The sequence below is a fragment of the Parasteatoda tepidariorum genome, chromosome 3 (genome assembly GCF_982258835.1).
Source record: "Parasteatoda tepidariorum strain Cologne lab strain chromosome 3, Ptep-v5.0, whole genome shotgun sequence".
In the NCBI taxonomy this organism is placed as follows: Eukaryota; Metazoa; Arthropoda; class Arachnida; order Araneae; family Theridiidae; genus Parasteatoda; species Parasteatoda tepidariorum.
The window spans coordinates 15,198,773-15,213,591 of NC_141757.1; the positions used below are offsets into that span (position 1 = coordinate 15,198,773).

The following is a 14,819-nucleotide window of genomic DNA, read 5'->3' on the forward strand; positions in this document are numbered from 1 at the left end:
AAGCCATCACAATTTTGATCCTCTGCAGTGGCACCCCTGCTTCGGTAGCCCAACAACCTGCACGCGAAGTCGAGCACTTTACGGTAAAACAGTTTAACGAGGACCAATACCGCACAACCTCGGTCCCTACACAGACTGATCCAAGTGGTCACCCACCCGCACACTGACCGCAGCCAGTGATGCTTGACTTCGGTGATCTGCTGGGAACCGTGTCTTAACGATCAGTCCACTGCGGGACTTAATAGATTTATAATTAGTATTCAAAATCCATAAAATTAAGCATATTTTTCTTTGTTTTTTTCTTAATACAAATAAACGCAAAATACATCATTGTCTGATGCGCTGAAAATTATGAGTCCAATAGTCATTGATTTTCTATTTCACTAATATATGATTCATGCATTCATAAATTCATATATTTAGTGTTGTTGATTTGATTCGCTTCTTTATCTATATTTCCATTTATTCACCCACTATATACCTAGGATCATTTAAACTAACGGTTGCCTTAAAAACGACTTATTCATAAAACAAAAAGTATGAAATGAACACAGCTATTAAATAATGATCAATATTTAATTCAAAATCATTTTGTGTAGTTTAGACAAAACAAGTAGAAATATTTCAATAATTTCCCCCTTTCGCTTTGTGCTTTATAATTGCACCTAATTCTCTTACACCCCAGTGCTCACCTACAAATTATTTTCGCGAAAGTCACGTGAAAATTAAGTGACCACCAGTTCTTAAAAAGTATAAAAAATAAATCACGTGTTAAAGATGCAGCAATATATCACTTACTTATCCTCATTAAGTTTTCGTTATACTTACTACTTATCTTGAGATAAGTTTTCGTTATTTAATATCATAGGTGCCTGTCTCCCGTAACAGCTTGTCTGCACATCTGCAAGAAAATTACTCCTGGACAGAAAATTTCTCCACTTGCAAAAATAGTCGGAAGAAGTTAAAAGCTGCAGATTTTTCATAACTGGAATAGCGGGAGTATTTGTTGAATTTTGTTGATTTAAACTAAACATAAATTTTAATTTAACTGAGATCAGCGCTATCACCATTAAAAATTACGAGATATTAAAAAAAATCAAAAATGCTTAAGTTCCAAAAAATGAAATTGTTCAGAAGACTGATAAACTGAAAAACTCTTAAATTTTGATACTTACAACGTTTTTCATTTGTCATTGTTTCATTTTTCGTGTTATTTCCAATTTGTATATTTTAGAAGCGAATTAAGTTTATAATCAAATAATATCTTATCGCTAAAGTTTTTTTGGGCAGTATTTAAATAATATTTATCATTTTATTAACTCTTTATAGTTAATAAAGATATAATGTTTTCAAAGTCCATTCTAAGCATCCGTCAATAGTGTTATATTCCAACCGAAGGCATTACAGCAAACATTACATTCCAAAAATAAATAAACAAAACCATAGGCTTGAATCGACGTATCAAAAAACCATTTCTTCTGTGATATTCTACGATAAACAAAAGGTGAAAATCGACATGTTTCGATATATTTCTTACATATATAACAAAACATCTTCAATAATGATGACAGATACTTCCATTCAGCAGTCATAAAACGTTCTTCGGAAGAATAAAAGGAACGTTTTACAAAACATTCGATGCCTCGATCTACAACAAAAGAAGATGGATATCCATCTAACTGTTGCATAGCAGTTGAAGAATTGAAACTATTAACGATACAAAGAGAAAGTTTCGATAGAGTCCATCCATTACGATTCGAACTTTCAAACCTAATCACATTTTGGCAGTTATGATGGTTGTGCTATTTTATTGGGTTTCCTAAAATTGCGAACGGAATTTTTTTTATTTAATACGAGAAAGCTGTTACGAATGAGAAGTTTTTATTAAGAATAGATTTTTTAATAAAAATTAAGGGCTGTTTCCTTAAGACAATCGTCTTCTCTGAGTGTCAGCGGGAAGGAGAACAAAATACTGTTTTGTTAGCTCAGCGTGAGCAGTCGGTCCAACGCAGACATACATTATCCCGCATTGCACTTGCGTTAATAAACGATTTACCGAAAATTCTGATTTTCAGAATTATAGTTTTTGTTATCACACATTTAATAAAAAATACAAAACCGAAAAGTAAATTTAACCGAATAAATAGTTTTTATGCCATGCTCTAAAGTATCACGATAAATTATCAAATTTTACCACATTTACCAAATTTTATCACATATTTTAAAACCATTTAATTTGGCCAAAATCGCTACCAATAAATCGCTTCGCTAAAAATTACTGAACTTTTTGTTGTTCCCATAGAGCCAGAAATGAGGTAAGTTTTGCCATATTCTGGTAACTTTGACCATACTTTTTTTCGCAGAGTAATATCTTTTACTTTATTTTGTATTTTTAATTAGAATTATCGATATTGATAAATTAAATAAAGGAATGAATTAAAATAATCTTTTGAAGCAGCCTCAAGAATTTTTAATTTTCATAAGTTAAATTATCTTTATGGTTTTATCAAAATATTTAAGGATTTTCAGAGTTTCATTCATCTACAGATGCTAAAATTTTCTAAAAAATATTGTAAATATTTTAGTAACTTCTCATGCATTTCCGCTGTATGTCATTCAATTCATTTTATAATTTACATTGTATTGTCCGAAATCATTTATTTGAAATTGCACAACTCAATGTGAACTCAATGTTTGATGCAAAGTAATACAGTTAAAATATGTGTTGTAGAAGATTATTGAATTTTTGAAATAAAATTTTCATGAAAATATAATAAAATTGTTTTGTATAATACTATTTTAAAATTACAACATTGTTTTCATAAAAAGAACTTGCTTCAAGTAACAAAAATAAAAGAAGAGGCTTTTATCTATTTTTCAAGGGATGATTCACATAAAAGTAGACTTAATGGGTTAACAATATATTTTATGTGATCGTTTTAAGAGTCTAAAGTCGCAAATAGTTTCAGTAGAAAAGTCTGTTGTAAACTAAGATTTATGGTTTATTACGTTTTACATGGACATTTTACAACTGATTTGATTAGTATTGGAAAAATTTGAAAACTATTGGAAAAAAATTTAAAAATAAGGAAATTTTTCTTTCTTTCTTTTTCGAATCTTGAAATAATATTAATAATAAATAAATGAAGGACAAAATAAAACAAACAAAAAAACACACACACACAAAAAAAAATTGCGATTGCCGAAAGACGATCACAGGTTACATTGGCAAAATGGTTGTTGTCTAATTTTTAAAAAAATTTTTTTTACCCTCTTTGTTTGTGATATTCACCTGAATTAGTACTGAAAACGATTCAGCTCGAACTATAGGTTCGAATTTCTGATTCTTAATTAAAACAATAAAAACAAAAATATTGTTCAAATGATGAAATTCTTTACAACTCAAAAAGCATTTATGGGATCTCTCTGGTCCCATATCTAAAAAATAAACTCACCAACTTAATGCATAACAAAATTAAAAGTGAAAAAAAGAATTCTAATAAAAATATCAAACAGCAGCGGTCGCCATAGCAACGCATGCGTACTGTTTGTTATTACTCTTGAACACAGTTGAAAAATGTGATGACGGCCAAATAAGGTGCGCAAGCCATCAAACCCAAAACAACACCCATTTTGCTAATGGGTAAAAAGGCGGCATTTGATTATTAAATCTTAAAGGGTACAAATGCCACGCAACTGATAATTTAACTGTGAAATTAACTTTAGAGAAAATAATTGATTTGACATCATAAAAGTCTTCTTTAGTTATGAACTCGATTCTTTTTTAATCTACTGTTATTCCAACTGGCAGTTCTTCGCAAAATACTAGCGTTCATTTAATTACGAAAAAGTGTTACCCCTGAATTTGAAAATGAGCAACATATTACAATTGTCTTAAAATTCTTTGTAACAAGAAATGAATAATAATAAAAAAAATGGAAAAAAGGAAAAGTTATTACTGAGTCATCGACATTTCTGAGAGTAAAAGGGAGAATACGTTGTGAAGTCAGAAAAACCGGTCATTTATAAATTAAGGGATTACAGGAATACATAAAAAAAAATGCCTGCTAGTGAAAATAAAAAGAACAACTGCAGCGGTCACCATAGCAACGCATTCAATGACGCCGCATGCGCACTGCTTACTATTACTCCTGAACACAGCTGAAAAGTGTGTGGACGCCATCAAATCCAAAATAAGACCCATTTTGACAAAAAAAATTATGTTTCATCAGTAAAAGTGCGTTTTTGTATCTGATTTCGTAGCTGAAAATATCGCTTGTAAAAAAAATATCGCTAAACTATCGATTAATCCTAGCAGGTGAAAATCCAGGAATTATATCCCGGGTTTCCAACTGGCGGCGAGGGGGCCGCATCCGGCCCGCGAAGCCTTCTTTTGTGGCCCGCGAACTAGAATATATTAGTTGTCATTTTTTTGCGGACAATTTTCGTAAAAAATCCATGAGGGTTTAAAATACTTTTCTCGTTAATGAAAACCTATTTTCTTCGTTTCTGTGAAATTTAACACACCAACGGTGCAAAAAAATTTATATTTCATGTTCTGCATCCAAGGAAATATTTATTCAAATGCAAAAATAATCGTGTTTGTAGCTCTTTTTGTATTTTGTGAATATAATTTAGCATGCGCGTATCAGAAATTTTCTCGAAGAAATCCTCCTATTTAACTTTTTGAAACCACTCATTTTGAACGAAAATAATTTCACACACATTTGCAAATTTAAAACGTAAATATCTATTCTCTGGTGGTTGCAGCAGACAAACCTCAATTTTCTCATTGAACATTTTGTGTGCTACTATGTAAGTTTAATAACAACCTTTTTAAAGTTTTATATCTTAACAATTAGATATCTGTTGCACATTAATTGTTTAATACATAGGTGCACATTAAAGTTATTGTAGCCCGAATTTTTATTATTTATTTAATATTTTTAAAAATATTATTAATAACAATTAAATAATTTTAAAAATCTACTTCTTATTTTAATTTGTAATTCAATACTTTTGCTTTGTACAACTTGGTAAAAATCTGACAGTAATATTTTATGTTCCTTCAAACATAAAAGAGTTCTATATAAAATTTTGATAAAGTTGCGGCCCGCCATTTGATTTGTGTTTTGAATTGTGGCCCCCGGCCTCATGTAAGTTGGAAACCCCAGAATATATCATTAGTCATTCAGTGTGTTTCGTTTATTTATTTATTTACCTATTTATTTAGTGTGCACTGTACATCCGCTGAGTATGTATTACATTGAATATAAACATTCTGATGAATGTTCGCGGCTTTTGTTATTTCTCAAAAATTACTCTAAGGAAATCTCCCCCCTACCCACGATCTCTCCACCCCCTAGTACGATATCCGTTCTTTTTCAGAATTAACTTAAATTTAATTCAGCAATAACAAAGAAAGTTATGCGAATTTAAGTAAACCTAACAATATATTCCGCCTTAATTTAATTTAGAATAATTCATATAAAATGTATTCATTTTCGTTTGAATTTTTACTTCCTCACTCAGTCATAAAACTCAAAAGCAAATAAAAAATTGAATTAAAAAAAACAATATTCTTAGCTAGAAATTCATTTTAATTAAATTAGGTTAACAACCGAGCCTGCGAGCCTTTTTTTAGAACATTAAATAACGAAAATAAATTCTTAAATCGACGTATTTCAAGTGGAAGATATGAAAGAATAACAAGCTTAATTCTGCCTTAAGTAATGTAAGCTCATATAATTAGTATTAATGAAATTGCAGGAAAAAATTGCTTCCACCTATTTAACATTTCAAAGAAAGTTTAATTCGTTAAAATATTTTTAAGCGCAAGGATTTCGCTGCAGATAAAAGTTAATAATTATTTTTCGTTAATGTGGTTTCGTTATCTATTTTAATGAGATAGTTTCTTTCCCTTGATCTTTAAGTTTGGATTTAATTGGATTAGATTTATTATATGATACGGTACTAGCGTTAAAAATTGGATTGAACAAGAAAATCTTTCTTGTTTGCTTTATTTTACTAAGCGGTATTAAAAATTTAAAAGTCGTATTTAGCACTTATGTTTTTTATATCGAAGGTGTTTTTCAATCACTGCACTTATTATATATTTTATGATTTAAAAAAATAATTAATATGTCCAAAAAAAAAAAAAAAAGCTTAACAATTGAACAGCCTGAAAAACTTTTTATCTAATAGTTGGATTTTCACGTACGAAGACTAATCTTGATGGTTCAAGAACTTATTCGTAAATATGCTAATAATATAGTGAAGACAATCTTAAAAAGGAGAAGAAAAAATCAATTTTTAAGTAAATGATTTTTTAGAATTTCATAACTCAAAAATTTTGTATTTCATCTTTAAAAATTTTATACTTTAAATTTTTTGATATTTATAAAAGTGAGCTGGATTGGGTTAAGTCCCCGTAGAATTTTTTTTTAATTAATTTCGTGATATTTATTTTAATTTCCTGATAATTATTTTAATTTCCTGATATCCGATACGTTAGACAATATTTGTTACAATTTTATCATTTAAAAAATGCAAAAATTGGTACATTTTTTATTTTATACTTTTTTATGTAATAATTAAAAATCATTCAAAAAAGTGATTAAAGCTTAATTTTTCTATTTAAAATTTTATTTATTTATTATTATTATTATTATTATTTTTTTGTGATTTTAAAGTTCACTTTCTTTTGAGTTAAATAATTCGGAGTAAAAATCGTATTCCCTGCCATTATGGATCTCAGGAGAGTACAATCAAATCAACAAGCAAAATCAACAATCAAAAAAAAAAATTGACATTTTCGTCAACCAAAATTATGAAATTTTATATGAGCACAAAAGAATATTATCGGTCTTGAATTAATGATCATACATCATAAAAATAAAAAAAAAAATACGAAAAATAAACAACTTTATATTTTCAACTGCAAGAAAAATAATTTCCATGTTATAACAACTTTTATTTAATCAACAATAGTGCAACGATATAATTCCGACATTGATTGAAAGTTTGCATCATTGTTATGTTACTAAACATAAACATCCGGCTTTTTGCACTTAAAATCAAGGCGGAGTTGGCGAAAAAGAAATGCCCTATATAAACCAGTTTTCTTTTTCATAAGCTTGGAGTTTCTACTTTAGTAACTTCAAGAAGAACAAGGCTCGGTGGTCTAGGGGTATGATTCTCGCTTTGGGTGCGAGAGGTCCCGGGTTCAAATCCCGGCCGGGCCCGATTTGTTATTTTAGTTGAAATTATAATTAACTTTCGCTCAAATTCTCCTTTTTTATACGATGATTTTTTGTATTCTAAAATAGATACTTCCGTTAAAGTTTTTTATGTGTTTTTACATTTACTCTTTTAAAATAAAACATTATTTTCTGTGTGTCATTCATTAAATAAACAATCACATTCTGTAAGATCTCAGAGCAACTTTACACACTTTTAATTTTTTCTTGTTTTCTTTTTCAGCAATTCAAATTTTGTAATGCAGAAAAATATAATAGCTTAATAAATATTTACTCTTTTCAAATATAAACATAATTTTTTTTTGGCATTCATTAAATATACAAGCACATTCTGTAAGATCTCAGAGCAACTTTACACACTTTTAATTTTTTCTCGTTTTCTTTTTTAGCAATTCAAATTTTGTAATGCAGAAAAATATAATAGCTTAATAAATATTTACTCTTTTCAAATATAAACATATTTTTTTTTGTTGGCATTCATTAAATATACAAGCACATTCTGTAAGATCTCAGAGCAACTCTACACACTTTTAATTTTTTCTCGTTTTCTTTTTTAGCAATTCAAATTTTGTAATGCAGAAAAATATAATAGCTTAATAAATATTTACTCTTTTCAAATATAAACATAATTTTTTTTTTTTTTTTGGCATTCATTAAATATACAAGCACATTCTGTAAGATCTCAGAGCAACTTTACACACTTTTAATTTTTTCTCGTTTTCTTTTTTAGCAATTCAAATTTTGTAATGCAGAAAAATATAATAGCTTAATAAATATTTACTCTTTTCAAATATAAACATAATTTTTTTTTGGCATTCATTAAATATACAAGCACATTCTGTAAGATCTCAGAGCAACTTTACACACTTTTAATTTTTTCTCGTTTTCTTTTTTAGCAATTCAAATTTTGTAATGCAGAAAAATATAATAGCTTAATAAATATTTACTCTTTTCAAATATAAACATAATTTTTTTTTTTGGCATTCATTAAATATACAAGCACATTCTGTAAGATCTCAGAGCAACTTTACACACTTTTAATTTTTTCTCGTTTTCTTTTTCAGCAATTCAAATTTTGTAATGCAGAAAAATATAATAGCTTAATAAATATTTACTCTTTTCAAATATAAACATACTTTTTTTTTGGCATCCATTAAATATACAAGCACATTCTGTAAGATCTCAGAGCAACTTTACACACTTTTAATTTTTCTTGTTTTCTTTTTTAGCAATTCAAATTTTGTAATGCAGAAAAATATAATAGCTTAATAAATATTTACTCTTTTCAAATATAAACATAATTTTTTTTTTGGCATTCATTAAATATACAAGCACATTCTGTAAGATCTCAGAGCAACTTTACACACTTTTAATTTTTTCTCGTTTTCTTTTTTAGCAATTCAAATTTTGTAATGCAGAAAAATATAATAGCTTAATAAATATTTACTCTTTTCAAATATAAACATATTTTTTTTTTTTTTTTTGGCATTCATTAAATATACAAGCACATTCTGTAAGATCTCAGAGCAACTTTACACACTTTTAATTTTTTCTCGTTTTCTTTTTCAGCAATTCAAATTTTGTAATGCAGAAAAATATAATAGCTTAATAAATATTTACTCTTTTCAAATATAAACATAATTTTTTTTGGCATTCATTAAATATACAAGCACATTCTGTAAGATCTCAGAGCAACTTTACACACTTTTAATTTTTTCTCGTTTTCTTTTTTAGCAATTCAAATTTTGTAATGCAGAAAAATATAATAGCTTAATAAATATTTACTCTTTTCAAATATAAACATAATTTTTTTTTTGGCATTCATTAAATATACAAGCACATACTGTAAGATCTCAGAGCAACTTTACACACTTTTAATTTTTTCTCGTTTTCTTTTTTAGCAATTCAAATTTTGTAATGCAGGAAAATATAATAGCTTAATAAATATTTACTCTTTTCAAATATAAACATAATTTTTTTTTGGCATTCATTAAATATACAAGCACATTCTGTAAGATCTCAGAGCAACTTTACACACTTTTAATTTTTTCTCGTTTTCTTTTTTAGCAATTCAAATTTTGTAATGCAGAAAAATATAATAGCTTAATAAACATTTACTATTTTCAAATATATATATATATATATATATATATATATATATATTTCGCAATCATTAAATAAACAAGCACATTCTGTACGATCTTAGAGCAATTTTACACACTTTTAATTTTTTCTAGTTTTCTTTTTATCTAGGGAAAGCGGTTTCTTGTTTTGAAAGTATTATTTTCTTTGAACATCTTTTTTATTTAGTTAATTTATTAATTTATTTATTTAATATGATTATTTAACTTTTTTTTCATATGAGCTTCTTAGATTTTTTTTAATAATTCATATTGTAAGAAAATCCCCGTCTATCCTTGCGCGGCGTTACTTAGAAGCGCTCATATGTATTATGGCATAGCAATGCAAAGCATACATGCAACAACATATTGAATTAACATAATTGTATTTCTGTCGTGGTAACAGGTATTTCTTTTATTATTCTTTTATTAACAGGTATTGTTGGTAACAGGTATTTTTTTTTTTTTTCATATACCGAAAGCGACGTTATTCTGTGTGAAATTACTGAATTTGTAAAAAAGTAATGTATTTTTGAAAGAAGTGTCCACTTCACTTAGTCACGTTACTATGTCGTTGTGTCCAAGTGGTGCACGATGTCTCATTTCTATGTTTAAGTTGTATTGTCGTTAGTTATTTTTCAATTGTTTCCTGTGTCTAGATTGTACTCTATTGAATAAAAAAATTTTTTAAAGCTTCTCGTTTTATCATCCTCATTCACTCAACATCCATAGTGCAAGTTTTGCCCAAATAAACAAATAAAAATTTGATTTCAAGGGAACAAAAGTTAGTCAATTTCAAATAAATTTTCTGAAATTGCTTAAAACAGTGTAATTTTCTTTATATATATATATATTCATTCTGAATAAAACATTGTAGAATATCTTTGCGTGAAAGCCCACCCTAACCCTATATTTATAATTTTGAACAAGTTTTGAAACTATTATTTCATTAGATTTTTATGTATATAGTTAGAAATGTTCAAAATAGGACATACTAAACTCTCTAGAGCAAATCAAATATTCATTGGGAGTTAGAATCAAAGGAATTCACTAAAATGTCATACCTTCTCAGGTGTATTGAGTTGCTCCAACAGTACTGGAACGAAATCCTCTATAGACATTACTCCAGTTTCATATTCATTACAGTAATAAGCTAAAGTAATTCGCTCACTCTCTGTCAGGTGTTTCCTCGCTTTCCGATCCAGGCGCCGCTCCGCTGTACTCGGATTAGTGGAGGAGGTTGAAACCTGCAAATGAATGGTAATGATTTCCGTTCGTAAAGTAGTTTAACCATGCTCATTTTAACTCTGTTTCAATCTTGTTTTGGTTCAAAGGAATCTATTAGTACAGTTAATATCATGGATACTGTGGTTCGAAAATTACAATCGTCAAAAAAGTATGTAAATTTTGAAATAAAGGGAAACCGATCTTCTAATTAATTAAAACATTTGGTTAAAATCATATTATCCTTCATACTTTTGCACAATATTTATTAAAGACGGGTTTAAGGTATAAGTTAAAAATAAAAATTTAAATATTTTAATATACTCTATGTCGTAAAAATATTTTTCCCACAAATTTTTCTCCATGTGTAATTTTAACTGTGCTTAAATTGAAAAAAAAATCTGGACTGGAATAATTTTTTAACCAAAAATAGAGTTTCTTCGCCCAAAAATTCAATTCTAATGGTTCTACGAGTAGAGTTTAATTATGAAAATTAGTAAGAGCTAGATATGATTATGGTCAGAAAATACTCTAAAATGCAATTTATCTAAACATACTTTTGTTTTGTTTTTTATCAATTTGGATTTTTCACTCTCAAAATATCATCTAGCCACAATCATGAGTATGAGGTTCCGGTGCTTCAATAAAGAATAATAATTTATTATTTTTATTTCCTTATTTTAATAATAATTAAAAATGGAATTGTAAGGAACTGTCACTTTTTTTTTCTTCTTCTTCAAAGGACTACAGCCCACAATGAGTCAAGGTCGTCGCTATTATCCGATCAAGCATTCTGGCCTGCCATCGACTGATTTTTAGGGTCTTGAGGTCTGCCTCAACGCAATCCATCCGTCTTCTGACAATCTTCTTTTTCTGATATCTTTTGCAAATGCCACCTTTTTAACAAGGTTCGATTAAAAATATGACCAAGTCATCTGATATGATGAAATTCTGATGAATCTTGCTATATTAGGGTGTTTGTATTTTTAATAGAATTCATAGTTAAACAACGTTCTCCAATAATCGTTTTCTCTAATTGAGCCAAATATTTTTTCGAAGAATTTAATTAATAATTTTACATTTATTTATATCTTATATTACAATATGTCATTTGATGAAATGCAAAAATTAATTGAAAGATGGTCGAATTATTCCTAAGCAATTTAATTTTACTTCTCGTGAACTAATCGACTAATTTCGTACTCCTTTTAAATTAAAAAAAAAGTTCCTTATCAATTTAAAATTATTTTTGTTAATTACTGAATCTAGTAATGAAAGAAAATAATTGCTGCAAATTATTTTTTTTTTACATACAATTATCTATTTAAGTAAGCATATCATATAATAGCTGTTGAGGAAAAACTGTAATCGCACTTATTTGAAGCAGCTTTCCTCTACGTCCACGTGTTATCAGAATGCTCTGATTGGACGTTAAGTTTGAGCCCAAGAAAGCTATAAATACAAGTAACTCTGTTTCATTGATGTTCTTTTCTACTTCTCCTGCCCCAGTGTACGTTCCAATTGTGTAACACTCTGATTAATGTTCTAATAAACATGTCATTCTCTGATCCACTGATCTCATAATTTCATTTCAATAACAATAGCGTGCAAAAAAATTTCATTCGCGTCAATGGTTTCAATGGTATTTTTTATATTTTATTTTATAACCGTCGTTGAACAGCAGACCCAGTGTTTGGGTTTACGACTACTAATATTCAACTGCGTAGCCTTGTAATTTTAAACCCAATCCAGAAGACCAGGGTGCTCCTGTATCAAGTATTGGGCGACATTTGCATTCGCGAGGACTTTTCGATGGAAGTTACATGGAGAGGAGAGCACGAGAACCTCCCATGGTTAGCCTGAAGGCAAAGTGACTCACGATTCGTCTACCACTGTGGATATTTCACGTCAGCACTGTGGTCGGTGCAAGCCGGATGCGGATTCGTATCAACCAGCCTCTCGTAGGGATATGAATCCGGTTTGGAAAAAAAATCAAAACATTAGGGTCCGTATAAACTTCCATTCATAACAGTAACATAAATATTGAGACCTCATGTTCTAGATTACAGTTACATCATATCTTAAGTGTAATTTTTTTTTCTCAAAAAAAATAATAAATAAAAAAATAAACTTTTTTTTATTATCGTTAATTTTTTTTTAAATTGAAAATTAGATTTGAAATTGAAGTTTAAACTGAAATTTAAAATTGAAGTTCAAATTGAAATTTTAAATTAAAGATCTTATATTATAGTTTGAAGCTTTAAACAAAATGGATATTGAGTATGTTATAATGGTTAAGAAAAATGTCATATAATATATGTAAATATCTATTCTCATAATAATAATAACGCAGATAAAGCACAAATAAAGGTATAGAAAAGGACATTTGTGCTTTATTAGCATTGTTTTTTTGTATTCTACGTAGCATAAAATGTACTCTAAACTCTCTGGTCTAAGTATTTTTTTTTAAATTTTATTTTAGATTTTTTTCAAAAAATAGTTAAGAAGCATAAAATATTACGTCGTCCATCTTGTGATCTCTCTTTCGTGGACTTCCTTTGCGAGACAACCTAAGAGAGAGAAGAAAAAAAACATTAACTACTTCCAAATATACGCTTATTGTATTACCAAGTAATAATAGTTATGATTATTATTATTACCAACTAATAATAAACTACTTGGTTTTTCAGAAAGTAATTTAAATTTTTTTCTATAAAAAAAAGAACTTTAATCAGTCAAACATCTTCTATTCTATTCGACGACATTTTGATATTTTTCTGATAAGTTCATGATCCCGCTCTCCCGTCCTTATTATCAAAAAATTCAACCAAGTGTGATTTGAGGTCATGCTGAAATTTTATACCATTTCAAAAGTTGTGTAAATTTCGATATAAATGATAATCCGATGTTGCAAGGTGGGGTCTACTTAAGGGACTTTCCAACCAAGCTCCAATGATTTCATACATGTTGCTAAAGTATGTCATGCCTTGCATTGTGAGATGGAACCGAATCCTTTGTGGTTTGAGATCTTCCCATATTACCCCATTCTTTTACCATCAGAAGCAAGGTCGGGAGAAAGACCGAAACCGAAAAAATGAAGAAAAAAAATTAATATAAAACTGAAATTACTTTCTTGCAAACCCAATATTTTACAAAAGAGGGCCCTGGCCCCTGCTCGCTTTACTTCCCCAAACCTCACAATTGCTACGTATTGTTCTATTTCTTAACGATAAATAGACAGATGCACAAAGTATTAAATTAAAATTATCTGAAATATTTTATTGTATCAACACAGTTTTGGTTTCGCATATTTAATTCCCGATCCTATCGTGATAAAGTTTTAACCGAATTCTTTAGCTCTGTTACCTTTGTAACTTCACCCACATTTTTTTTAAAAAAAATCCCCTACATAATTTGTGGTTAATATATGAAAACTCGTCAAATGTTTTTCGTCAAGAGGTTTTTTTAGTTTAAAAAGTTGAATCCTTGTTAATGTCTTGCATTTTTGTATTCAAAGTTTTGAAGGGTACAGATGTTGGCTGAACATAAATTAATGTAAGTTCTTACTATGAAAGTACTCATATAACTACTTTATTATAACATAATTACAGCTTAAAAAACTTCGTTCGTTTAATCATATCACTTCTACCTGGAATAGGAGAATGTTTATGACTTGTAATGCTAGAGATAAGCATTTCGATTTAGTTATTAAACTTCCATTGTGTGAGCCAATGAAGAGGATGTATGTGACTGCAAAACGCTGACGTCAATAAGACATCGACGTTACGTCAACAAGAGAAAACAGATGAAATGATCGTCAATAGGATACCTGCAAGTGACGTAGTATGAGTATCTCGCACCTGATTGGTTGCTGAAACGAGGCTTTTGTTTACGTTAGCGACTGTTCTTTTCATTCTTTTTCCAGTAATCCAAGAACTTCAAGTATCAATTCTCTTCCGGGACACATTTTATATTCTTTCACGAAGATTCTTTTACGAAGATTTCAATTCTTCCATTATATATTTCTTACTTAACACAAAGAAAAGCACGAAGTGATTTAGGACTTAAACTAATTATGCTTCGAAGTTGCCAGGTATACAAACAAAAATATATCACTATAACAATAAAATACATAAACAAATAATAAATCTAAGTTAAATAAAAGACGCAGACGAGAAAGAATTATATTTCAACAAATTTTAGGTGTGATACAGAG

At 28.6% G+C, this 14,819-nt stretch overlaps 1 protein-coding gene and 1 non-coding gene across 2 annotated transcripts in view; one reads left to right on the top strand and one right to left on the bottom strand.

Annotated features, from left to right (window-relative positions):
* Positions 1 to 14,819, bottom strand: part of dysc (whirlin protein dyschronic) — a 396,379-nt gene that overhangs the window by 151,821 nt on the left and 229,739 nt on the right. The window contains exons 5-6 of the mRNA XM_021146525.4: positions 13,125 to 13,173; positions 10,444 to 10,626 (exon numbers count right to left, since the gene is read on the bottom strand). Of these exons, the coding sequence (XP_021002184.3) occupies positions 10,444 to 10,626; positions 13,125 to 13,173 (232 nt within the window). The remainder of the gene's footprint in view (positions 1 to 10,443; positions 10,627 to 13,124; positions 13,174 to 14,819) is intronic.
* TRNAP-UGG (transfer RNA proline (anticodon UGG)) lies at positions 7,173 to 7,244 on the top strand. Its single transcript has one exon. It is a non-coding gene; the product is annotated as a tRNA-Pro (tRNA).